General features: G+C 43.9%; 1 protein-coding gene and 2 pseudogenes across 2 annotated transcripts; 1 reads left to right on the top strand and 2 right to left on the bottom strand.

Moving 5' to 3' along the window:
• The first annotated feature begins 546 nt into the window (after positions 1 to 546).
• LOC125547216 (protein ACCELERATED CELL DEATH 6-like) lies at positions 547 to 2,781 on the top strand (annotated as a pseudogene).
• Positions 2,782 to 3,435: 654 nt separating this feature from the next.
• On the bottom strand, positions 3,436 to 7,201 carry LOC125547215 (disease resistance protein RGA5-like; annotated as a pseudogene). Its single transcript, XR_015599941.1, has 3 exons — positions 6,248 to 7,201; positions 4,796 to 5,995; positions 3,436 to 4,505 (listed from the first exon to the last, which is right to left on the bottom strand). The product of XR_015599941.1 is annotated as a disease resistance protein RGA5-like (transcript).
• Positions 7,202 to 18,291: 11,090 nt separating this feature from the next.
• LOC125549262 (disease resistance protein RGA5) lies at positions 18,292 to 23,167 on the bottom strand. Its single transcript, XM_048712713.2, has 3 exons — positions 21,994 to 23,167; positions 19,606 to 21,572; positions 18,292 to 19,213 (listed from the first exon to the last, which is right to left on the bottom strand). The coding sequence occupies exons 1-2, from the start codon at positions 22,818 to 22,820 to the stop codon at positions 19,631 to 19,633; spliced, it is 2,769 nt and encodes a 922-aa protein (XP_048568670.2). The 5' UTR covers positions 22,821 to 23,167; the 3' UTR covers positions 18,292 to 19,213; positions 19,606 to 19,630.
• Between the last annotated feature and the right edge of the window lie 4,649 nt (positions 23,168 to 27,816).

Here is a 27,816-nt window from a genome sequence, read left to right as displayed (position 1 = left end):
TGCAGTTCTGTTGGCATTCCAGAATTTAGGTAAGACATATACAAATGTGGATTGTCGAAGTAAAAACACTAGTACTTTTTTAATACTGAGCCAGACTGCCCACTGTTTTAAAGCTGAGCAAGCTATCAATGTCAAGAGCGTTCAACCGGTCAGCTTAGTAAGGAACCAACAAACAGAAAATGTGGAGAGCGTTCACATTAGGATCAAGCAAAGAAGAAATTCCTACTCGACGCAACTGTCTGCAAAATTGCAGCTCGAGTTAAACGGATCACATACAAACAAAGAAAATAAAAGAGCATGCATTTTTACCAAGAAAGCTGTATGCATTGTTACTGGATCAGATACCATTTTCATTAATCAGAACGACCATACCAGAGCCGAACTGATACTTTTTTGCTGCCTATTCGTTGCGTGTTGGCTGATGCAAATAATAAGGCCTTGCAACCCAAGTCAAGCATAAAGATTCTCCTCATTATGATCGCCTTTGTGCAATTCCTCACCTAGAGTCGTCACTTTGGTGACACACACACACAACAAACCGGCAGCATGACTGCTATGGCAAACGCAACTACCAATACCATGCATCCCGAGCTGCTGGAGGTGGCGTGCCATGCATGGCAGCTGCCGGGAACTGACGAACCTTCTGAACGGAGGAGCGGCCAACGTGCCTATTGAGGTCGTCGTCGACATCGACCGCCCCGGGCGCTCAGCAGCGTCGTCCTTGCTCCTGGAAGGGGTAACCCCAGACGGGGACTCCGCACTCCACATCGTAGCAGCCTACGGGTACCAGATGAAAGCCAGGGCGGTCTACGACAAGGCACCACACCTCTTGGGCGCACGCAACAGCGGCGGCAGGACGCCGTTGCACTGCGCCGCTAGAGCCGGTCATGCCCCGATGGCCGCTCTCCTCATTGAGCTGGCCAGAGGGGAAGAAGTCGCCGGTGAAGATGGGAGGGTGGAGACGCTGGTGAGGATGCAGAACGAGCTCGGGGAGACAGCCCTGCATGAGGCCATCCGCGCTGGTCACATGCTCACGGTGGCTGAGCTGATGACGGCGGACCCGTTCCTCGCTCGCGTTCCGGAGAACGGAACCTCGCCGTTGTTCCTCGCCGTCTCTCTGCGACATGAAGAAATTGCGCGGGAGCTCTACGAGAGAGACAAGAAGTTGTCATACTCCGGGCCAGATGGACAGAATGCTCTTCATGCCGCAGTTCTTCGAAGCAGAGGTACCTGACTTCTATGCCACTCTGTTGTGATCATAAAAATGATTGTATTTAATTTGCTACTCCCTCCATCCCAAAATAAGTGTTGTTGATCTAGTACAAAATTTGTACTAATTTAGTATTAAATCTGCGACACTTATTTTGGGATGGAGGGTGTATATATGAGTACAATACAACTTAACATTTTGAATGTAAGATAATTGTATTTACTTAGCATGTCAGATATGCTAGAGCATTCTTTTCCTCTTCTACATGATCAATCCAAATGTACCTTTCACACGGCTTTTTGCATATTTCACTGTTTGACACAGAGAGGACCAAATTGCAGATATGACAGAATTACTAATGAACTGGAACAAGGAGCTTACTAAAAAGCGAGATCAACTTGGAAACACACCTCTACACTTTGCGGTATCATTAGAAACGGGCACACGTGGTATGCTTCCCCAATATGCCGTGCCAGTGGTAAACGGGACTAGTATTACAAGTTTTCTGAACGTAGTGGAAACACCAATGGACCTTACCATGCAAATATTGGAGGCAGATGCATATTCAGCATATCAACCGGATGAGGAAGGATCATTCCCCATACATGTCGCTGCTTTAGCAGGGAGACTTTCATCTCTCATCATCTTACTTTTAAAGTGTCCAGGTTGCGCCAGCCTACGTGACACCCGTGGGAGAACTTTTCTCCATGTTGCTGTCATGAAGAAAAGATATGATATAGTTCGGTATGCCTGCCAGACACCCATGTTTTCATCAATTATGAACAAGCAAGATAATGAAGGAAACACTGCACTACATCTAGCTGTGGAGGTTGGGGATTGGTGGAGTTTCGCTTGTCTCTTCGCAAACAAAGAAGTAGATTTGAATCTACCAAAAAACAAGCAACATACCCGGCGAGAAATTTCAGTTAGCAGTACTCCCACAGGGTTGTACTGCCTACTGGTAAACTACTTCCATTCCTTTCATTCAGTACTTTATTTTCTAGATTCAGAGAAAAAAATAGGAAGTTGATAAGTTGATATTGTTTCTTTTTTTCTGATCTGCAGCACTCGCGGATTTTGATACAACAAGCTCTAATATCTGCCGATGCTACACTTCATATTTGTCGGCGGGATATCATGAAAAAAGGACCTAGTACCCAATCTGATGATAAGATTGACGCGGTAATATCAAACTCAACACAATTTCTCGGCCTTGGCTTAGTATTAATTACAACAATGGCTTTTGGTGCTGCTTTCGCCTTACCTGGGGGTTACAGAGCTGATGACCACCTTAAGGGCGGCAAGTCGGAGTGCAGGCCGTTCGCAACTACTCCTGGGATACTATCTTCATGCTTTATGATGAAATTAAACAGTGTTAGGAAAAACTTTAAAATAAATAATGTGTACATTGAACCCCTCTCTGGTCTGAAAAATGTTCGGATGCAATAGCAAGTCCAAGTTCTACTCAAAGAAGTAGATGATGATACAGATTGGTACATTGAAACAACACAGCTGAACTCCCGATTTGTTTGATGAAACTATTTGATGAACCAGCATGACAAATACATAGAGACAGAGAAAACAAGGACCAAGCGATACAAACATACTGAAATTTCACGAACTGAATGTTGACGTGTCTCGAATAAAAATGAGTTTGCAGCTAGCTGCTACCTGCTAGGAACAAAGCAATGCAGTGAGTGGTTAAAGTAGATAAACAACCCAGCAGTACTCAGACGCTGGTTCTTGAATCGCTGGACGGAAGCAAGAAGAAGATTCAGACATTAGTGGACAGATTGAGAGCTTCATCTCGTTGCTGGAGGAAGACGGATCAGACGGCAAGGTGAACACAGACGCAGTCCTCTAGACTGTCTTTGGTTGGAGCGGAAGCAGGACGGGAGTCGGAGGCTCTTGCACGGTCGAGTCCATGTCATCGAAATTTATGAGCTCTACTGCGATGTGAAAGAATTACATGTCAATGTCTCAGTTGAATGTTCCAGAAACAAAAACAGAGTTCACTCAAGTATAGGAAAATGGAAAATTATATGCTACAGTAGTGGTGAATTTGCTTTGCTAATCTGTGCCACCTACGCACCATAAGTAACCAAGGCGAAATTCACATTGCATTTTTCTTTGAACTTGAAGCAGACGGCCACGTAAGCTCTTATTGAACTTGCTAGCAGAATAAAACATGGTAAAGGAGATGCTGCGGAATGGTACCTGTCTGCAGTATTTTGATGGCTCGAGCCCTTGATCTGAAATTGAAAAGAGAAGAAGGAAGATGAATGCTAAACACTTGCTGGATGAAAAAGGAAATCTGAACAATCGGCGAAACACAAACCTCAGCGCCTGCAGCTTCGGCATGTTCCTCCGACTGAAATTGAGAAATAGAGAGAGGAATGAACATTTAATTTGCCACGTGGTGGATCACAGCACAGGGATGGGAAGAAGCGCATGCATGATGCCTCGAGGTGCAGTTGTGTACCTTCTCCGACCGATGTGCCCTCAGGGAAGGAGGATACGAAGGTCCGGGCAGTTGGGATGGTCACTCGCTGCAGCCCTCAGCGCAGCCTCTGCTTCCTTCACCTCTGAATCGCTGGATTCAGTACGGTGAAGGCAGACCTCAACGATCTCGAGGGAAGGGAGGTGCCCCATGCCCAAATCCATGTCGTCACGGCTGATCCACTTAGCCGGGAAGGGAAACTGAAGGTGTTTAAGCCTTGGGGCGGCTCCTCGAGGGAATGCTGACGGCATCACAGGAATATGAATGAAGGATAAGTTGGTCACACATGGGAAGGCATCAGAGGTAAGGAACATCTTCACTGCGGAACTGAAGCAGAAAGCGGAACAACCAGAGCTGGAAATTATTGTGACGCCCTTTCTTGATAAGCTCTTGGTGATATCCACATTGAACCAGAGATAACGAAGAGTGGGCAGCATCCCAAGAAGCTGAATATCCTCTGGTCGCAGTTCAAACACCGATATCACAAGGTAGGAGAGGAGAGGAAGAAATGTCGGGTTAATAAATGAAGGCAGTGTTTCGAAAGCGGCGCCATATACGTAAAACTCTAATTTGCGGAGCTGTGGAGGGGGCACCCAGCCTTCCTGCAAGAAATCCAATGCTCCACCTAGAATACATAGTCTTTCCAACCTATGCAAATTACTTAGGCATTTCGCCAAAGTTTTTCCCATGCTTTCATCAAGAGGACTACAATGCCATTCAATCACGAGCACCTTCAACTTGATCAGATGGCACACCTCTTTCACCATGTGTAGGTCATCATCGCCAATATTCAGTCTGTATCATGGTTTTCAATTTCAGTTTCAGAAAAATTTCAGCACCAACCGAAATCACTGAAATTCAATGAATTTCAGTGATTTCAGTTTCCATTTCAGCCAAATGATCGAAATATTCACTTGAATTCAATTAAAAATTTGAATTTTTTTAAAAAATATTTTGAAAAATATTGGAATTGTTGTTCTATACTGAAATTGCTGAAATATTTTGGCTGAAACATAATATTTCAGTGTCGACTGAAATTACTGAAATTCAATGAATTTCATCGAAATCTCACTGAAAGTGAAAACCATGGTCTGTATAGCACTTCTAGGGACGTCAGGCTAGCAATCCCAGATGGAAGCTTCATCCACCAATCAGTATATAGGCACATTAGATTCCTTAACCAAACAATGCTTGATGGCAATTCACATATATTTTTAGTTCCTCTCAAGTCCAGTGTTTGCAGAAAATGCAGCTTTCCTATATCCACCGGAAATTCTTCAACACATGTACCTCTTAGCCCTAGGTACCTCAAGTGTAACAAATTGTCCACGTGCCCAATATCCGAAATGGTACAGCCTTCTAAAGCCATCACACGCAGCCCTTTAGAACTTGAAACAAGCGGCATTTGGTGACCAGCATTATTTCCAAAAACAGTAACAGACCTCGCTTGTGCTATGTTGGTGGTAGCCACATCTGTGTTGCTCTTATGGATGGATAATCTGCGAACCTTGCTTTGCGGGTTGGGCAGTTTTCTCTTAGTACCATCCAATATAGTGACAAAGTTTTCTTCACTTGACAAGGAACATATGATGTCAAGCACCATGTCATGCACACGACAAGCTTCTGCCCTTCCCTCTCCATCGATGTCTACTGCCTGGACCATGTTTCTATTTATAAGCTCATTAAAATAGCACTCACCGAGCTCATATAAACTAGCTTCATGTGTTTCATTGCAAATAAACCCTTCCGCGATCCACCTCCATATAAGCTCATCTCTCACAATCTTGTGATCTTCTGGAAAGATACTCAGATATAACAAACAAGGCTTGAGATATGAAGGAAGATCATAATAGCTGAATAATAATATCTTCTTCATCTCCTCAACATCGGGATCTTCTGTAAGTCCTCTACCAATGGAGTTGAGCAAACCATGCCACCGATACTTTGTTTTTATTCGACAATTGCTAGCAAGAAGACTTGCTATAGTAATAATGGCTAGTGGTATCCCTCCACATTTCTTCAAGATATCTTCGGATACTTGCACAAATTTATGAGGACATTCTTTTTCATGAGAAAATACTCTTTTATAGAAGAGTCTTCTTGCTACATCATTGGAAAGAGCTCTCATTCTGTAAATGTCATCACTAGATGAACAACATGCTTTAGACACACTGACAATACGAGTTGTTGTTATTAGCCGACTGCCGATACTTTTCTTGAAAAATGCACACTTGATTATTTCCCACACCTTTTTATCCCATATGTCATCAATTACAATGAGGTACCTGCATAGATGCTCTCAAGAGTCAGTTAAAAAATTGATCGGTGAAGATACATATGCAAGGAGACTATTATTAAATGATATCCAAGTGAAACTTCATCAATTATACTCAAAAATGTCTATATAGAAAGTATATGGAACTATATAGAGTGGATCAAAGATTGCTATCAAAACACATATATATACTAAGGCAAATGTTTCGTGATTTTACTTGAAGAAAATGCCTACTGGTATGTAATAGGAAAATGAAGGATACCTCTTGTCATTAAGAAATCTAATGATCTCGTCAATGAGATGTGTTTCATCCCTTACTTCATCATAAATCTTTGTATACTTGTCGTTATCAAGCTCAAAGAGAATATCCTTCAAGATTGTTTTCATGTCGGGATTCTGAGAAACTGTAACAAATGCTCCACAATCAAATTGCCCTTTGATCTTGTCATATGCTGCTTTGGCAAGAGTTGTCTTGCCTAAGCCGCCAAACCCAACAATAGAGACCGTCTTCTGTGGATGGTTCAGCCAATCATCACCCTTGATCAACATGTTGATCAATTCATCCCGTGTATCTTCAATGCCAACAAGGTCTGTGACATCTTTGTATAGAGTCATGACACGAGGGTCAATGCTTGCACCAGCACCGGTGGCATGCACAAGCTCGTACCTTTGACATAGCTCAGCCAATTCTTTAGCCTGACCAACCGCTTCTTCTAGAGCTTCGGATATTCGATGGAGATTCTTGCCCTTCTTGAATAATTTGATGGTCTTCTTGAGTAACTTCTTGACTCTATTCTTTGGGTTGGCTGGCTCACCACCATCCTGCACATGCACCATGAAGGTGTCAACGATGTCCTCCATTTGGTAGGACAACTCCTTCACCTTTTCTGCCCAAATCTTGACCCCCTCGCCGAGCTCATCTGGTGGCGCACCTTGGCCACCGTGCGGAGGGCAGAGTGCATCAATGTGAGCTCTGTGATGAGAGACTCGATTCCTTTCTTCACCCGCTTCTCCAGGGTGAACTCGCCGACAAGCAGATTGGTGAGCCTTGGGAGTAGAGGGCTGATGGCCCCCATGGCAATCTCCATGGCTCGACCTCACTACACACGTTTGTGGTATTGCTTTGGGCGGAAGAGAGAGCTCTACTATTGTGACATGGTTAGTAGGAAGGATCCCTAGCAATGTTTGTTCGGCTGTCCTAAAAATGAAGCGAAAGAGTGTTAAAGAGGAGGCTCAAGCTCAATGCGATCTTGAGATGGGCGAAAAATGCCCTTGGATGCCACTTCGACTGCAGTAACGGGTTAAATTACACCGTGTCACTGGTCTCCATGCACGCACTTTACTCGCGTGCTGTCACGCCAAAGAGAAATGCGAGGAGAGATTCCTCTTGCTCCCTAGGCCATGTGTACGTGTGAGCAACTCTAGTTAATTACTCCACCCATGCAATGTTTAAACGCCTGCCCGTTTCTTTGGCACTTGTGAAATCGTATGTTGCGATCTAAGTATGCCTCTGAGCATGTGCACTAGTTTAGTTCGCATTGCCTAGAGATGACTCTGAGAAGATGCATTAGTTTGCATTAGACGGTCTGACACCTCTGTGGGATTAATCAAATTAGGCACCACCATGCGTACCCATTTAACCCACTCCAAGTATGGTTGTGATAAGATCAATTCCTCAAATCTCTCCAATGGATTATTGAATGAAAATGGCACTTGTAAAGAAAGAAATGTGCATGGCCCGGCCGGACGCTCAGATTGCCTACGGCCGCGGCGCTTGCAGACATGGTCACTGATGCTCATTCTCTTGTGCAAATTAAACATACTTCAGTTGGATATATCTGTGGAAACAACGACCGTGAATGACACGGTTTGCATCTGCATCTACATCTCGGTCAAAGCAGCCTATCAACATAGCTTGAACGTGGCAAGAATAATCACACGCTAACAAGAACAAGTCTGAGGGGGGGGACCTGAACAGGATGCTTCTATGAATTTATCATATCAAGTTGCTAGTAGACGACTCTTATTTGTCTGCGGCACCATACAATTTGGTCGCAAAATAGCAAACTAAAACATCGCATGATTTCTACCCCTGTATAGAGATCAAAGAGCCATTTGAGTTGAGGGCACATCCAATCTCAGTCTCTCATCCAGGAAGTGTTGCATCAGTTCAGGGCCAGCCAATACTTCTACTAGAGTAAATGACAGCGAAGGTGCACGTGAGATGAGATGACAAGTCAAGTTCCAGTAATACTCTAATAGAAACATGTACTCAATCCAGGTCCTAAGACGGCACATCAAAATTACACTGCCGACATCACCGTTTATTGGATCAAATCAGCATGACAAATAGAAGATGAAACCTTGGAAAATAATACAAACTGAACACGACTTTTTAGTTTGCCAGTCTGAAAAAAACTGTCACAAACTAAGGAGTGGAGAAAAGTGCAGGAGAGCAAGCAAACCAGTACGCAAGAACTAGTGGTTCATAAAGGGCAAAAATGCACGGGAGCACCCTACAAACTTAATGGTTGTTGAACTGACGGAAAATTAACCAGCCAGGCTGTTATGTCCGGCCTGTCATATGGAAGGCCCGTCGGGCAATCTTAGTCCACAAGTTATCTTAGGTTAATTCGTGTGCAAGTTATCTAGGTTATAAATATAAGTTGTAAAACTCTTTTCAGATCAAGCAATAAGAAGAATATTATCTCCTATTGCCCGGCTCCCTGAGGAGCCGGAAACCCTAGCCGCCAACAGCCCTAACCGCCGCCGCCCTTCTCCTAACTCGCGACGGCGCCCTGCCGCCGGCGCGCCCGTTCCTCGCCACGTCCCCCTCCATCCTTCCCTTACCACCTACGCCCTAGACCTGGTAGAGTACTTGATTCTACCAATTTGGTATTCAGAGACACCAGGCCGATCATGTCGCTCCCTCCATCACCACCGCCGCTGCCATCCTCCTCCGCCCCGCTCTCGCTGCCGCCGGCCACTTCCACGCCGAAGACGGCGATCACGTCCGGCACCACCACCACCACCGCGCCCACGCCCATCACCACCACGGCGGATCCGCCCCCGATCCTCTCGCCCGAGGAGGTGTCGAGCACCCTGCGGGAGCTTGTCCAGGCGGTCAGGGGCATTACCCTCTACCTCGCCGGGAACCAGCCCCCGCCACCGAGCGCCGCCACCACCGCCTACGGGCCGCCGCCGCTCCAGTGGGCCGCACCGGCCTTCCAGGCGCCCTACGGAGGGGCGCCCCAGCCGCCGCTGCTGCTGCCGCACTACTCCGCCGCGGGACAGCCTTGGCCAGCGTGGTCGGCCTCCATCGCGCCGCTGGGGGGCCCGACCCAGCAGTTTCTCCCGGCACCACCGTCGGCCCCCACGACGCAGGCGCCGGTGCAGCAGCTCCACCAGGCGCCACCACCATCGACAGCACCACCACCCGCGTCTAGGGCCACGGGTCGGCCCCTGCACCAGGTGCAGTTTCCACTGTCACCTTCGCTGATCCCCGCATGGGCGACCGGCTCGTCTCCGGGCCCGGTATACTCCACGACGCCGGAACACCCGACGCCCTCCCTGCGGTTTGATCACCCCTCCAGCTCGGCGACGTACGCCCCGGCACTTTTCGACCAGGCGTACGCGCTGCCGGCGACTGCGGCCGCCCTCGGGCACGGCGGGCCAACACCCCCTCGCTTCGCCAAACTGGACTTCGCCACCTACGAGGGCACGGAGGACCCCCTCAACTGGCTCAACCAGTGCGAGCAGTTCTTTCGAGGGCAGCGGACGCTCGCTTCGGATCGTACCTGGCTCGCGTCCTATCATCTTCGAGGCGCGGCGCAGACCTGGTACTACGCCCTCGAGCAGGACGAGGGCGGCATGCCACCATGGGAGCGCTTCCGGGAGCTCTATCTCCTCCGCTTCGGGCCTCCGATCCGCGGGAGCCGACTGGCGGCCCTCGGCCGCTTACCCTTCACATCCACGGTGTAGGACTACGCCGACCGCTTTCAGGCCCTGGCATGCCACGCGTCGGGCGTCTCCGCGACTCAGCGCACCGAGTTATTTGTGGGCGGTCTGCCAGACAATATTCGCGTGGACGTCGAGCTACGGGATCCCCCCGATCTCCAGACGGCCATGTACTATGCCCGTGCATTCGAGCGCCGCGCGGTGGCCATTCAGCAGGACTCACCGTTCCGGGCCGCTGGCTCACTACCTTCGCCGGATTCTGCACCGGGTCGGCCTGTGAAGGCTTCCGCGGCACCTCTCGCCGCGACCGCGGCGCGCCCGTTCTGCCGGCTCACCCCAGCCGAGATACTCGAGCGTTGCCGCCAAGGGTTGTGCTTCAACTGCGACGAACCCTACAAGCCCGGCCACGCCTGCCCGCGACTCTTCTACCTGGAGGTGGCAGACTACATTCCGGAGGACGCCGTCGCCGCCGACCTGGCCGCCCCAGATGTCGAGAAGGTGTTTGACGCTGGTTGATTACCTCGAGGAGTTCAACAAGCGCTTCCCCACCTTACAGCTCGAGGACGAGCTGTTTGTGCAGGCGGGGAGAAGTGTTATGTCCGGCCTGTCATATGGAAGGCCCATCGGGCAATCTCAGCCCACAAGTTATCTTAGGTTAATTCGTGTGCAAGTTATCTAGGTTATAAATATAAGTTGTAAGACTCTTTTGAGATCAAGCAATAAGAAGAATATTATCTCCTATTGCCCGGCTCCCTGAGGAGCCGGAAACCCTAGCCGCCAACAGCCCTAACCGCCGCCGCCCTTCTCCTAGCTCGCGACGGCGCCCTGCCGCCGGCGCGCCCGTTCCTCACCACGTCCCCCTCCATCCTTCCCTTACCACCTACGCCCTAGACATGGTAGAGTACTTGATTCTACCACAGGCATACATCATAAGTACATAACTATTCCTTACTAAAGAAAGAAATAGAGAAGGAAGTTCATTATTAGCAGGATGCAGGAGGCGCCGCAAAAACTTGGTGGTTCTTGACTCCGACAGAAGTGATAGCAGCTTTTAGGCATAAGTGGGTACAACTACAATGAGAGCTTCATTTTGTTGCAGAAGACAAATCAAAACACCATGGCAAACGTAGTGTTCTTGAGTCTTGCCATCTCAATTGGCAAGAATGGAAGCATTCAACACAATATTCTAAATCTAACAGATGTACAACATGAACGCTCAGCATAAGCGACACTGGATCAACAATAGCACATGGATATTGCAAGAGAGCTCACTTGTGACCTTGCTGCTGTTGACGGTGGTTATATCCGCCTTGCTCTTTCGGATGGATAAGCTTCAAATCTTGCCTTTGGATAGATTGCCTTCACTCAATGTCATGCAAGTAGTTTTCTTCACTTCGCAAAAACATATGGGATCAATCATCATATCATGTATACGATAAGATTTTTCCACGCCTTCATCAACATTGATGTCAATTGGTTGAATCATGCTTCTATTTATGATCTCATTAAATAACTCTATCACCGAGCTCAAATAGGTTAACCTCTTACTTCTCATGATAAACAAATCATTCAGCTATCCACTTACATATCTAGTGACCTTGCTTGATCTTCTAAACACATGCTTAGATATAATAGCTAATCCTATAGATGACATGGTAGATCAAAACTAGTAGTAAAAGAAGCTTTGTTGGAAATATGCCCTAGAGGCAATAATAAAATGGTTATTATTATATTTCCTTGTTCATGATAATTGTCTATTGTTCATGCTATAATTGTGTTATCTGAAAATCGTAATACATGTATGAATACATAGACCACAACACGTCCCTAGTGAGCCTCTAGTTGACTAGCTCGTTGATCAACAGATAGTCATGGTTTCCTGACTATGGACATTGGATGTCATTGATAACGGGATCACATCATTAGAAGAATGATGTGATGGACAAGACCCAATCCTAAGCATAGCACAAAGATCGTGTAGTTCGTTTGCTAGAGCTTTTCCAATGTCAAGTATCATTTCCTTAGACCATGAGATTGTGCAACTCCCGGATACCGTAGGAGTGCTTTGGGTATGCCAAACGTCACAACGTAACTGGGTGGCTATATATAAAGGTGCACTATGGGTATCTCCGAAAGTGTCTGTTGGGTTGGCATGAATCGGGACTGGGATTTGTCACTCCGTATGACGGAGAGGTATCTCTGGGCCCACTCGGTAATGCATCATCATAATGAGCTCAATGTGACCAAGTGTTTGGTCACGGGATCATGCATTACGGTACGAGTAAAGTGACTTGCCGGTAACGAGATTGAACGAGGTATTGGGATACCGACAATCGAGTCTCGGGCAAGTAACGTACCGATTGACAAAGGGAATTGTATACGGGATTGATTGAATCCTCGACATTGTGGTTCATCCGATGAGATCATCGAGGAGCGTGTGGGAGCCAACATGGGTATCCAGATCCCGCTGTTGGTTATTGACCGGAGAGTCATCTCCGTCATGTCTGCGTGTCTCCCGAACCCGTAGGGTCTACACACTTAAGGTTCAGTGACGCTAGGGTTGTAGAGATATTAGTATGCGGTAACCCCAATGTTGTTAGGAGTCCCGGATGAGATCCCGGACGTCACGAGGAGTTCCGTAATGGTCCGGAGGTGAAGAATTGTATATAGGAAGTCTAGTTTCGGGGGTCACCGGTATTGTACCGGGACCACCGGAAGGGTCCCGGGGGTCCACCGGGTGGGGCCACCTATCCCGGAGGGCCCCATGGGCTGAAGTGGGAGGGGAACCAGCCCCTGGTGGGCTGGTGCACCCCCCTTGGGCCTCCCCCTGCGCCTAGGGTTGGAAACCCTAGGGGTGGGGGCGCCCCACTTGGCTTGGGGGGCAAGCCACCCCCTTGGCCGCCGCCACCCCCCCCCCCCATCTAGATGAGATCTGGAGGGGCCGGCGCCCCCTGGACCCCTATATATAGTGGGGGGAGAGAGGGCAGCCGCACCCTAGCCCCTGGCGCCTCCCTCTCCCTCCCGTAACACCTCTCCCTCTCGCTGAGCTTGGCGAAACCCTGCCGAGATCCCCGCTGCTTCCACCACCACGCCGTCGTGCTGCTGGATCTCCATCAACCTCTCCTCCCCCCTTGCTGGATCAAGAAGGAGGAGACTTCTTCCCCAACCGTACGTGTATTGAACGCGGAGGTGCTGTCCGTTCGGCACTTGGTCATCGGTGATTTGGATCACGACGAGTACGACTCCATCAACCCCGTTCTCTTGAACGCTTCCGCTCGCGATCTACAAGGGTATGTAGATGCACTCCTATCCCTCTCGTTGCTAGAATACTCCATAGATTGATCTTGGTGATGCGTAGAATTTTTTTAATTTCTGCTACGATCCCCAACAAGCTTGACTCTAGATTATCACTTTGAAATAATCTACAAGTCAAGAACTTTCTTTTACCATTTCTTTGCTACTTTGCCATACCGTTGTTGTTTGTGTGGTTCCTATTATGTTCTATATCTAGTCTATCATAATTCATTTAAGACTAAAGATTATGTTGTTGTTCTATGATCTACCTTCACATCATTTATTATATGTAAGCATATATCCAGAAGATTACAAAATTAAGCGGGACCAGTTCATATGGAGATGGATAGCTGAAGATTGTGTATCATCTATCATGTAAACATGAAATTGACCCATTTGAGCTAGGAGAGTTCCTTGAATGAGCTCATAAACAGAAGCAGCATCCAACCTGCAGACATCACTATCAAGGCAGAAAAGTCTCATGGTGTCCATGATATGATGCTTGATCTAATATATTCGTTGCGTAGAGAAACACTCATGCCAATGTTTAATCTGAAAGAACATGGATGGTAGCAGCCAAATAACAAGATATTCTTCATTTCCTCCACAACAATTGTGATTCCCATGCCATGCGCAAGTACCTATGTATGTGAAGATTTTGAAACAAATTAGGTGGCAGGGAAGTAAACATGAGTATTTATTCATAAAGAGAAGATAACAGTGAATAATGAGGTAGTTATCAAGACAGAAAAATGAGCAGGCCCTTGGGAAAAAAACATCTCATGCCAAGCAATGTAAATCTAGGGTGAATCACACAAACCATTTGCACTTAAGATGGTAACAGCTAAATAACATTATTCTCTTCATTTCTTCTGCACTAGCATCTGTTTTAGGTCCACAAACAGTTGTGATTTTCATCCCACACTGACCTATGGATATGAAGTTTTTGCACCGTTTAGCTGGCAAACAAATCTGACCTAACGTGTTTTATGGAACGTTTAGTTGGCAAACAAATTAAGATGCATCTGATGTACTTATGTTTATTCACACAGAGGGGTCAGTAGTGAAGCATGTGCTAGTTATCTGGCAACAAATGGCCTCATACTAGAGTAGACCCTAGGAGTAAATCTAACATGGATAACCAAGGATTTGCACTGAAGGATTAAGATGTACTAGAACGGAAGAAGACCAGCAATTTGCACTGAGTTCAAGTTCATCGGATCCAGATCAGGAAGAAACGAAATATACCTCGATGTATTTGTTCTGCGAGATCCAACCTTTGGCCCCTGCACGTACTCACCGACGAGGAGGTCGCCGGTGACCGGCAGGACGCTCCGGCCCCGGGACGAGCCTAGTTGGGGGCCGGACAATGCTTCGGTGCCTTAAGGCACCTGCTTTTGTGTCTATGACATGTGGATCCAATAGGTGACTGACCTACATGTCAGTGACCCAAAGGCAGGTGCCTTTAAGGCACCGAAGCTGCGTCCCTGGGGCCGGTGGAGCCCCGCCGCGAGATCTACTCCACGACTCTCGTTCCGTCTCTGACTGTCGGACTCTCCCTCTCTCCAAAGATGTAGAAATAAACGACCGGAGCAGAGGGCCTATTAACGGATCCACTTCCCACCGATCACGTGCCGGCACAGAGCTGCTGCCGTGTGGGTCCTCCGCCCAGTATTGTCCCATGTGTCATCTAGCTAAGACAAACATGAAGAACTAGGTTGGGGTCTGATAGATCTCCTAGTCTCTTTTTTTTAACACAGTACAGACGCAAGCGCTCATATACACGTGCATACACTCATCCATATGAACGCACACATGCACACCCTACCCCTATGAGCACCTACTGAGCCGGCATATCATCTCAAAATTTACGAATTCACCGTAGGCACCTCGTCGTCGACAGGAACGTCTCCTCCCACTGAATGCGCATCGCCGGAAATCCTGAAATAATTGAAATAATACAGGAATAAATGCGAGTAGCAGGACTTGAACCCTGGTGGGCTGGGGATACCACAGTCCCTCAAATCAATCAACCATAGGTAGGTTCGCAGATCTCTTGAGGATCATTTTCTTATGCTACTAATAAGATTGGGACACTGCATCGTTCTGATTGCAATTCTATCTGAAATCTCTCTACAACGTTTTTCAAAGAAATTGCCTTTAGGTATGTTCAGGGTTGAAGTCCACTAGGTGCATATGTTGGCGTGTGGATAAGCATCTGTTAGCTATATTCGGTCCCTGCAGGGACCCGAGAGAGGGGTTGCGGCAAGTAGTCGGCAATCACACAGGGATAGCTGACATAGGCCGGCTCATTTGTGGTAGCATGCGATGAAAAAAAAAGTGCGAACAGAGGGAGATTCACTCACGCTACTAGCCACTGCGACTAGCTGACTATAGTGAGATTCCCAGCATGATTCTTAAAGAAACTAACAGTAGCGGCAAAACTTAAACACTAGTTTGCAAAATCCGAAAAATCTATAGTGTGTGACAGCGTGAGCGGGATAGAAAACACGACCTCCCGCGAGTGAACCACGTCTCTAGCATCTGTAGTTCTTGAGATTTGTTGTGTAAATAGACAATACCGTTTCTATGAACTATAAGCCGACAAAAATACTTTTTAAAAAATTTAAATCGCGATTTTATTTTTGACAACAATCAAATATTTTCAAAACACAAGCATTTTCAAAATCTGTGAACAAATTGTTACAAACTCGAACATTTCGTGGAAACATGAATACATTTTGGATCTCAATTTCTATTTTAAAAAGGGGGACAAAACTGAACAAGAAATTTTTGAAAGTGCCTACAACTTTTCCAAAATGAGAACATTTTTTCAAAAACCGGAATTTTTTTGAAAAACGTGGACATTTTTTAGACGTTATGAAGTTTTTTTTTAAATATGAACATTTTACGGATTTTGCCACACATTTTTTACATTTGCAAACATGATTTTTTTGTATTTATGAATAAATGTTGCAAATGGGAACATATTTCGAATTTTCAAACAAATTTGAAAATCCAAACATTACTATTTTCGTATTTCTGAATATATTTTGAAAGAAGCGAATAATTTTTGAAATTATTAAATATTTTGCAATTTTTAACAAAATTTAAATAGAGGAACAATTTAGAAAAAACAAATAATCTTGAAAAATGGAACATTTTTAAATCACTGAACAGTTGTTTAAAAACTGAAAATAATATAGAAAATAAAAATAAAATGATAGAAATTTAAAAAGGATAGAAACAGAAAAAAGAAACAAAGAAAGAAAAAGAAAAAAAGTAACAGGAAAAAAAGGGAAAACCCAGAAATCACAAAAGAAAAAGAACATAGAAAGAAAAAAAATGGTTCAACGACCTTCTAGAAAGTTTCAAAAAACGAAAAACCTCATTTTGGAATCTCAAATACCGGGATCGGTGAAATGCTTAACGGGTCGACCCACCCAGAACGCTCGCCCAATCTCCCTTTGGCTCTGACAATTTACCGTGACGAGCGTTAAATAGGGTTTTCCCAAGAAAGTTGGCTTGTCTCCCTAACTTTTACCGCTGGAGCTATATCTCGCTTATACGGAGATATATCCTGCCGTCGTCCGAAATCTTTTTCCCACGTGTAGCCATGGGCCCATCCTAGTTTTATCGATAGTTTTTGTTCAATCTGCTTTAATCAAGATGATCGATGGTGGTTGCGCCTACTCTGGTTTCTTTGATTTCTTTGATTTCTTTCTTTTTTTACTCCGTTTTTCTTTTGTTTATTTAAAAAAATTGCTTTTCCAATTTTTTTATTTTCTTGGTTCTCATGTTTTTTGGTTTCTTTGTTTTTTCTTCATTTTTTGTTTCTTTTCTCGGTTTTCTATGGACTTTTGTTTCCTTTTATTTTTGCATGGGTTTTTCTTCAGTTTTCTTGTTTTTTTACTTCAGTTTTCTTTTGTTTCTTCCCTGGTTTTTCTTTTTCTTTGTTATACTTCTATTTTCTTTGGTTCTTTAATAGGTTTTCTTTGTTTTCTTTATGTTTATTTGTTGGCTTTCGTCATTTTTCGTTTTTCATCAACACATATCTAATGAAACATGAAACGTTTTTTTCCTACGTGTTGCACATTTCTCAAATACATGATGTACATTTTCCCCCTAAAAACATGTTATGAACACTTGTTTGAATACATGGTTAACATTCTTTCAATTAGACATTGAATATTTTTTCTACGGTAATATACATTTTTTAAACTGCACGAGCATGTTTTATATACATGATTAACTTTTTTCAAACATATATTTTTTGTCTACTTTTTCATAGACATTTGTATATTTATTATATACAGTACGAACATCTTTTTATACACGTTTAACATTTTCTGAATATATGATTAAAAAATTTCAAAACTTATATTTTTCTATGTCTATATTTTTCATAAATATTGTACTTTTTTATACATTCGTAATTTTTTAATACACGTTTAACATTTTCCAAATACATGGTTAGCACTTTTCAAAACTTATATTTTTTTCTCTACCATTTTGATACACATTGTAAAAAATATATAACAGGATCATTTTTCATATACATGTTTAAGATTTTTGAAATACATGACTAACATTTTGCATATATATGTCTTGATGTGTACTTTTCATACATATTGTATACTTTTCGTATATACTAGGAACAGTTTTCATACACATTGTATTTTTTGTATATATGACAAACATTTTTTTCCTATACACATTTAACATTTTTCTAATGCTTGATCAACATTTTTTAAATACTTGATTGACATTTCTTATGTAAAGGTTTTTTGTAATATTTTAGAATATTCGAAAGTATAAACAAAAGTAATAAAAAGAAAGCATCATAGGCAGCTCTGTCGAGTGTCGATCTACATGCTACAGAATAGCAGAGCACCTGATGTAATTCGGCCTTTACCTTGATCAGGAGGCGTTGACCTACCGGCGGTTCCTAAGAAGACAGTAAGCAAACAGCAGAGGACCTGACCAAAATTCTGGAACGTGTGGTGACAAATCAGAATACCTCACAACAATGCCAGGAACAATTAATTTCCCAAAGGAAGAAGCATCAAGAATTACACCCGAATGTGTCTACGTATAACAAACGCTGCACAAACTGAGTAATCTCTAAAAATCTGTAACTGAATTGGGCGTGGCTTCAGCCTTACACCTTCAGTCAGATTTCTGTCAAAACATCAACTGAAACCGACTCGGTTGCCATCATCGACATCTGCATCACTAATATAGCTGAGAGCAAAATAAATGCGTGTAGCTTTGATCGTAACAAGAGTACTCTCACGCACCGTTCAAAAGAGTAACCATGGAATAACTCGGAGGGGCAACATAACAAGGTACTGCTATGATAATTCGGGGTCATATGATATTATGGTCTTCATATGCATCGCCTAATACGATTTGGTTGCAAGATAAAAAAAAGCATCATGTGATTTGCTCCCCTGTATAAAGATAGAAGAGTCAGTTCAGGGTCAATACTTCTACTACAGAGGAAACATCAGCGAAGCACATGTGAGATGTAACAGCTAGCAATTCAAGTTCTAGTTCTACTCAAATAGAAACATGTACTACTTGATACAGGTGCAAAGCCGGCGAATAAAAATGACACTGCTGATCTCCATATTTATTTGATCAAACCAAAATGACAAATACAAGATGTAACTTCAGGACATAGTACATACTGAACGCGGTTTTTTAGTTTGCGAGTCTGAATAAAGCTGTTACAAAGAAAGGAGTGTGATGAAGGATGCTGGAGAGCAGGCAAACCAGCCAGACATCAGTACATAATAGCTAATGGTTCATCATGGAGAAAATGCGGGCTAGAAACCATGTTGAGTTCAGACTTCAGACATGATTGGACAAAATGAGAGCTTCATTTCGTTACAGAACGAAGACGGATTGAACGCATGGCAAACGCAATGTGCCGGAGAGGATGCGGAGGAAAACATTTGTTAGCTCATGCTACCTGCAATGCCATGTTGAAGGAGATACATGTGAGTGTCCCAGCTAAATGTTACAGAAGAGGAAAACGTACTTCATCCAACTACAGAGAAGGGCACATATGCTACTAGTGGATTGCTTGGTAATGTGAACCACGTTATATGAGATCTTGTGGCAAACAGAAGTAACAATGGCTGCTACGTATTTGTGCGCCATAAGCGAAGTGACCGAGGCACAATCCACATTACAACTTTGTTGGAACTTCAGATAGGCACATATACTGCTAGCAAATACATAGAGTTCTGGGTTGTGGAAGCAGAAGCATGCAAATGGTTCAGTCAAATGTTCCGAACAGAAAATAAAAAACACAGGGCTCATCCAGGTACAAATATGCATATTAGTTAGAGCATAGTATACCTGATTGAGAGATTTGATGAATCCACTAGTATATGTCAAAGGCAAGGATTGGATGGTTGGGGTGGTCCTCCACCACGGCCCTCAGCGCAGCCTCCGCTTCACTCGCATCTGCATCGATAATGTTAACCTCGACTCGTTGGAGGGAAGGGAGGTGCCGCATGCCCAAATCGAAGTTTTCGCGGGAGATCCACTCAGCTGAGAAGGCGAACAAAAGATGTTTCAGCCTCGGCGCAGATCCTCGTGGAAACATAGAGGGCACGGCACCAATACCAATGAAGCGGCACACTGTCACACATGGGAATAATGCACTAGAGGAAAGTGCAGGCATTTCCACCGTATACTCTTCACACCCACAGACCTTAGAATAATCCCATATCTCGAGAACACAAAGAGCAGGCATCGCTCCAAGAAGCTGGATGACTTCCCACCGCACTTCATCCAATTTGATACGAAGATGGGTGAGGAGAGGAAGCGATAGAGGATTGATCCATAACGGTAGTGCCTGGAACCGACTATAGACTGACCGGAAATCCAACTTACGGAGTGTTAGAGGGGGCACCCAATCTTTGCTCAACAAATTTATTAATTCATCTTCGGTAAATATCTCTATCTCTAAACTTTCCAATTTGTGCAGATTACCGAGTGATTCCTCCAAAGCTTTATCCGAGGCCTCATCCAAACAGTTACATAAAACCCGCAGCACCCTGAGCTTGGTTAGATGGCCCAATTCTTTCACAGCATCAAGGTCCAAGCCAGACACCCCTAGTTGACCTAGCATTTCTAAGGAAGTCAGGTTACCTATACCAGATGGCAGCTTCATAGTATAGTCAACATATAGGCACATCAGACGTCTTAGCAGAATAACACTCGACGATAGTTCTTTTATCTTAGTACCTCTTAAGTCCAAGGTAAATAAAAACTGCAGCTTCCCTATTTCCATGGGAAGTTCCTCAACATGAGTATCTTTTAGCCCTAAGTACCTCAAATGCAATAGATTCCCCACATACCCAACATCTGAAACATCGCAACCTTCTAAATCCAACACGCGAAGAACTTGAAAACTTGAAATATCCAACACTTTCCCAACAACATTATTTGTAAAAATGGTAAAAGATCTCACGTGTGCCATCCTAGTGGTATCCACATCTATGTTGCTATTGTGGATGGACAATCTACGGATCTTGCTTTTCAAGTTAGGCATTTTTCTTCCAGTGTCATCCAATATTGTGATGAAGTTTTCTTCAGCTGACAATGTGCATATGAGATCAAGTACCATGTCATGTACACGACAAGCTTCTAAGTTTTCTTCATCTTCACCATTAGTGCCTATTAGCTGGATCATACTTCTATTTACTAGCTCACTGAAGTAGCTATTACCGAGCTCATATAAGCTAGTTTCTGGTTTTGCACTATAAACAAAACCTTCTGATATCCATCTCCATATTAGCTTGCCTCTCATAATCTTGTGATCTTCTGGAAAGATGCTAAGATATAATAAACAAGGTTTCAGGTATGAAGGTAGATCATAATAGCTGAATAATAATATCTTTTTCATCTCCTCTAAACTTTGATCTTCTATGAGTCCGCGACCAATGGAATTGAGCAATGCATACCATTGATCCTTTGTTTTCCCCCGATGATTATTAGCTAAAAGACTTGCTATAGAAATAATAGCCAATGGTATGCCACCACATTTCTTCAAAATGTCTTTGGATACTTGCACCAATTCTTGAGAACACCCTTTCTCATCAGAAAATACTCTTTTATAGAAGAGAGTTCTTGATACATCGTCAGAGAGAGGTTTCATTTTGTAAATGTCATCCATAGAAGAGCAGCATGCTTCGGAGACACTAACGATGCGGGTTGTCGTGATTAGTTGGCTTCCGGGACTCTTCTTGGAGAAAGCAGTACACTTGATTAATTTCCACACTTCTTTATCCCATATGTCATCAATTATGATGAGGTACCTATATGATTAAAATTTTGAATTAGTCGACAAATCAATTTTTTTAGCAATCCTACGGGCACAATATTTCTATGGCAATCAAACTACATGCTGTGTCGCGTGCAGTAGTTGTAGTTGTAGAAATGTGCAATAGCGCCTATTGCACATTTCTAAAAACTTAAGCTGCCCATGTTTTTGAAATGGGTAATCCTATAATTTTCATAGGGTATTGATTCAATGATTGAGAACATCGACCTATAAGCAAGAATTTCTTGGCTGCCCTAAAAATATACTCCATAATTCTTACTAGAGGTTTAACACCAGGAGGGTTTACTATAAACTTGTAATTAATCAACCATATGATATTATATATAAGAATTGGTGTTTTAATTTTACAAGACGAAAATGTATCGATCCATAAGAACACAAAAAAAGAAGCGTACCTCTTGCCATTAAGGAATTCAATGAGTTCGTCGATCAGATGCTTTTCTTCCCATTCTTCATTACGAATATGTGCATACTTCTTCTTGTTAAGTTCATAAAGAATATTTTTGAAAACTTTCTTCATGTTGGGATTCTGAGAAACCGAAACAAAAGCACAACAATTGAATTGCCCTTTGATCTTTTCATATGTTGCTTTGGCAAGAGTTGTCTTGCCTGACCCACCAAATCCAACAATAGAGACAATCTTCAATGGACGATTTGACCAATCATCACCTTTTGTCAACATGTTGATCAACTCATCTCGTGTTTCTTCAATGCCGACAAGCTCTATCACATCTGTGTACATGGCCATCATGCGAGGGTCAACACTAGCACCGGCGTTTGTATCTTGCATATCTTGCTCGTACCTTTGACGTAGCTCGGCTAACTGCTTTGCTTGATGAACAGCTTCTTCGAGAGCATCAGAGATCCAGTGGAGATCCTTTCCAATCTTGAATAATCCTTTGACCTTCTTGAGTATCTTCTTGACTCTATTCTCTGGGTTGGCAGGATCGCCACCATCTTCCACACGCACCATGAAGGCGTCAACTATGTCCTCCATGTGACAGGACAACTCCTTCACCTTTTCTACCCAAATCTTAACTCCCTCGTCGAGTTGTTCTGGTGGCACTTTCTCCACCTTGCGGAGGGCAGCGTGCATCAGCGTGAGCTCTGTCACAAGAGATTCAATGCCTTTTCTCATGCGTTTCTCCAGGGTGAAATCGCCGACGAGGAGAGCACCGAGCTTGGGGAGGAGAGGGCCGATAGCACCCATGGCGATCTCCATGGCAAGCTGGATCTAGCTAATGTTGTGGATGTGTTTTAAGTGGAAGGAAGCTAGGTGGTAGAGCTCTGAGGTTGCAACGAGGGCACCGTGGTAATGTTTGTATCGCTGTTCCAAAATGAGAAGCTATGTATAGGGCATGATTTTATTTTGTCAACCAAAAGCAAACAATGTTACTCTACACAGCTGGTCATGTGCGCAAACTCACTACCTTGTGGTCCTCTACACATCGGGGTCCCAGGTATCAGCTAGTTGTAGTTGTAGTAGTACCTAACAGTGTTACTCTGGTTGCTCACACAAGGCTCAGTCCGATCTTAGACGGGCCAGGATGCCCTTGGACTGCATATCAAAAGTTAAATTACACGGCGCTACCAATCTACAAGCGTAGACCCTGCGAACAAGTCGTTGTACCAAAGAAAAAAAATAGAGTACGTAAGCCCACCTGCTCCGTGAATGAGACCATATATGTGTTACTCACTAAAAAAAACTAATGAATACCCATGTGGATGTGCATGTGTTGTGACCATGTCTAAACGTACGTATGGAGATAGTTTAGCTTAGTTAAACAACTCAGTTTGCATTATCTCAGAAAGACCCATAGCCGCCTTGGTCGTTTGTTTAATCACCATGCGTACACGTAAGGACAAGGTCACAACTAACCAATTTGAAAATGGTGGTTGATCTAGACCCCACAACGACAAGGTCACAACTATTTCCGCAACCATCGTTAGTTGGATGTTAGGACAAGGGTGGATAAGAACATATCTGGTGAGTCGGGGCTTGTGGTGCGCTTGGTGCATCCAATCTCAAACTGGCATTATTATCAGCCACAGTCATGGTTTGGTGCACTACCGGAGATGCTCAACAGGGGGGAGGGCTTATATTGCCATGAGAGTGTAACTTGTCTAGCTTCATGACTTACCGACCAAAGTTCATCATGAGCAAAATCCTGGAGGCACCGCAGAAACTTAACGTTTCCTAAATCGGCAGAAGTGATAGCAGAATTCAGGCACAAGTTGACTGCATGTTGTCGCGGAAGAAAAGAGAATGAAACAGCAAGGCAAATGCAGCGTTCTTGGCTTCTTGCTTGGATTGGAAGCAGCAGAGGGAGTTTGAGGTGGACATTTCAATTTATAACTCTGGAATAAACATGACTCTGAACGCTGTTACAAACAAAGAAGTTGAACAAAGAATTAAAGTGGGCAAACCAGCCAGCAGTGCATCGTAATTAATGGTTCAGCAAAACTTGGTTGTTCTTAAGTTGCTGCAAGCAAGAAGAGAATTCAGACATAAGTGAACAGTCTGCATGAGAATTCAGACATAAGAAGAGAATATAGTTGGATTGCCTCCCCGCTCCCCGGTGACAGTAAACATTTCGTCAGGGGAATCAGAATCACATTCACATCCGACCGCGTGCGCCAGTGAGTGCCTTAATTTATAACAGACGCAATTGCACGAATCAGTTGAGGTATCTGAAAAGGATTGTCTGAGTTTTGCATTGAGCTGGGGGCTTCTCGCTTTCAGGTTCAGTTACCGAATAAGGATGAGCATCGTCCTCTCGCCTGATCTTGGCTGCTGCATGTCGGACAGAGCAGACTATTACTATGAAAGTACGTAGAGTACATAGCTTGATTGCAATAAGACTAACCACACAGACACTCGAGATAAACCAAGGACAACATAACAAGATACCGTCATGACATTGAAACAATCACTGCTGACTTCCCTGTTTGGCTTATGGAACATGATGGCAAATGCAAGGAGACAGGGAAAACAAGGAGCAAGCGATACAAACAGTAAGTGGACATTCAGAAGATATCACGAACTGAATGCTGACGAGTCTCAAATAAAAAAAAAATGGCTCCGTGTCTGCTATAGGAAGAAAGCACCACATAGAATAATTAAAGTAAATATATACAAGCCAGCAGTACATAGAGAAAACTAATAGCAACCAATAGGAAAAAAAGGATGAAATTTCAAAATATTGTATAAACTGAAGGACCTTAATTTCATTCCAATTTGCTGGAGTAAAACGGCTCTGAAAGCTGCTAGGAACAAAGAAACATAATGGATAATCAAAGCAGGCAAATTAACATTACTCCACCGCGGTCTGTCAACACGTTATTTGGAACGTGGCTTAACGGGATAGGGCCCGAAACAGCGAGACACATTCGCGTAGGAGTCTGTGCTTTACTGTGGGTAGTCTGGAACTGCAGAAATGACTTGGTTTTTAACAGAACAACAAATATTCATTTTTTGCAGGTTATTTTCCGAGCCACTGCGTTGATCCGTATGTGGTCGCTACTTACTCCGACGGAGGCCAGGGAGCGTTTGGTTACTGGATCTATCCACTGGGAGATGCTAGCATGGGATATCTTTAACCGGTTTGGATGGCGGTCATGTAATAGGATAGGCAATTAGTTTACCTATCTTTCTTATGTCAGCCCGGTTGTGGCTTTTTCTGGCGAGTTTGTTTTTCGCCTTTTTAGCTCTTTGTGAGCTCTCCTTTATTTTTCGTTTTGAGACTTGAAGACCTTGTTGAACCTATTTATTTGTTTAATAAGTTGGCCGTATGCATCGTTCTGATGCAGAGGCCGGGGAGTCCCGCCTTTTTGAAAAAAAAGCAGGCAAATTAACCAGCCAGGCATACATCATAATTACATAACTCTTCCTTGTATGAAAAGAAAGAAATGGAGAAGGAGGTTCATCATTAGCAAAACGCAGGAGGCGGCGCAGAGGCTTATTTGTTCTTGAATCTGACCAAAGTGATAAGAGTATCCAGGCATAAGTAGGTACAATTACAATGAAAGCTCAAAGTTGCTGCAGAAGAAAAAATCAAAACACCATGGAAAATGCAGTGTTCTTGTCTTCTTGAGTCTCACTGTCTAAGTTGGCAAGAGCGAAAGCATTCAGACAATATTCTAAATCTAACACATGTAGAAGACGAAAGCTCAATATAAGTGACACTAGAACAAACATAGCACATGGATATTGAAAGAGAGCTCACTTGGACCTTGTTGCTGTTGATGGTGGCCATGTCTGCCACGCTCTTTCGGATGGATAATCTTCAAATCTTGCGTGCCATGCAAGTGGTTTTCTTCACTTGGCAAAAACATATGGGATCAATCATCATGTCATGTATACGATAAGATTTTTCCATGCCTTCAACAACATTGATGTCTATTGGTCAATCATGCTTCTCTTTATGATCTCATTGAGTAACACTATCACCGAGCTCAAATGGGCTAATCTCTTGTTTTTCATGATAAACAAAACATTCAACTATCCATTTACATATTAAGTGACCTTGCTTAGTCGTCTAATCTTCTAAAAAAAATACTTAGATATAATAACTAATCCTATAGGTGACAAGGTAGATCAGAACTAATATAGTAAAAGAAGCTTGACTCTAGATCATCACTTTGACATAATCTACAAGTCAAGACTTCTTTTACTATTTCTTTGCTAGTTTCCATGTTGTTATGTACGTGACACATATTGTGTGCTATCTCTAGTCTACCCTAACTTGCCGAAGACAAAAGATTGTGTTGTTGTATGATATGATATACCTTTGCATCATTATTATATGCAAGCATATTTCAAAAGATTACAAAGTTAAGAGAGACCAATTGATATGGAGATGGATAGCTGAAGGATGTGTGTATCATGTAAACGAGAAATTGGCCCATTTGAGCTAGGAGAGAGTTACTTCAATCAGCTCATAAACAGAAGCATGATCCAACCGGTAGGCATCGATGACGAGAAGAGCAAAAGCTTAGCATGTACATGATATGATGCTTGATCTAATATATTCATCGCGGAGAGATAAAGTTATGGATGGTAACAGCGAAATAACAAGATATTCTTCGTCCGCACTATCATCTTTGTAAATCCACAACAGTTGTGATTCTCATCCCATGCCCCAAGTACCTATGCATGTGAAGTTTTGCAATGATTAGTTGGCAGGCAAGTCAACAAGCGTGTACTATTTCTTTGTAAAGAGGACATCAATGAATAATTGGCTACTCACTCTGTAAAGAAATATAAGAGTGATCACTAAATTAGTGATCTATAAACGATGTTATATTTCTTTATGGAGGCAGTAGTTATCAAGGAAAAAAACAAATGAGCAAAGACTAGGGGGAAAAACAGCTCATACCAAACAATGTAAATCTATAGTGAATCACCAATGATTTGCACTAAGGTGCACAGACAAAACAAGCACTAAAAAACAGTGGATGGTAACGGCTACATAACAATATCCTCTATTTATTTGTTCCGCGCTAGCATCTCTTTTAAGTCCACAAACAGTTGTGATTTTCATCCCACACTGACTCTATGTATATGAAGCTTTTGCACCGTTTACTTGGCAAACAAATCAAGATGTATCTGATACATCAACATGTGCTTCTTCGGGCAACGAACGGACTCACTGTAGCAGACCCTAGGATTAGCTAGCTTATTATACGTACAACAAAATTAGCACTGTAAATCTATCAGTGATAACCAACGATCTGCACTTAAGAACAGAGTTACAGAGATGCACACACCGGCCGGCCATCACAGAAATAATGGGCACGCATGATTTACTAGAGGAAACTAGAGTACACGATGAACGATATAGAGGAAACTAATTTAGTCAGATCTAGAGCAGAAGGTCGGATTTAAACCTCATGTTCCTGCAAGATCCGGCGCCTTCCACTGCACGCGCGGACGCGCCTATTCGGGCCGCTGCACATACTCACCGGCGAGCAGGTCCGCGGGAGGAGGCCGGCGTCCAGGTCCGCGGGCGGAGCCCAAGCCGCGAGATCCACTTACCGGCTGGACCTCTCTCCCTCTCTCTCTGACCGCACTCGCCATCTCCAAACGCGGTAGAAATAATCGTCCGGAACAGAGGACCCATGAAGGGACCCGACTGAGCATGTGCCCGCACAGAGCCGCTGTCCTGTGGTCCTCCGCATGGTATGGTCCCACGTGTCATTCAGGTACACCGAAACAT

The sequence above is a fragment of the Triticum urartu genome, chromosome 3A, assembly GCF_056163025.1.
Source record: "Triticum urartu cultivar PI428250 chromosome 3A, HENAU_Tu73, whole genome shotgun sequence".
NCBI lineage: Eukaryota > Viridiplantae > Streptophyta > Magnoliopsida > Poales > Poaceae > Triticum > Triticum urartu.
The sequence above is the reverse complement of the archived record's forward strand: the minus strand, read 5'-3'. Positions and strand labels throughout refer to the sequence as shown.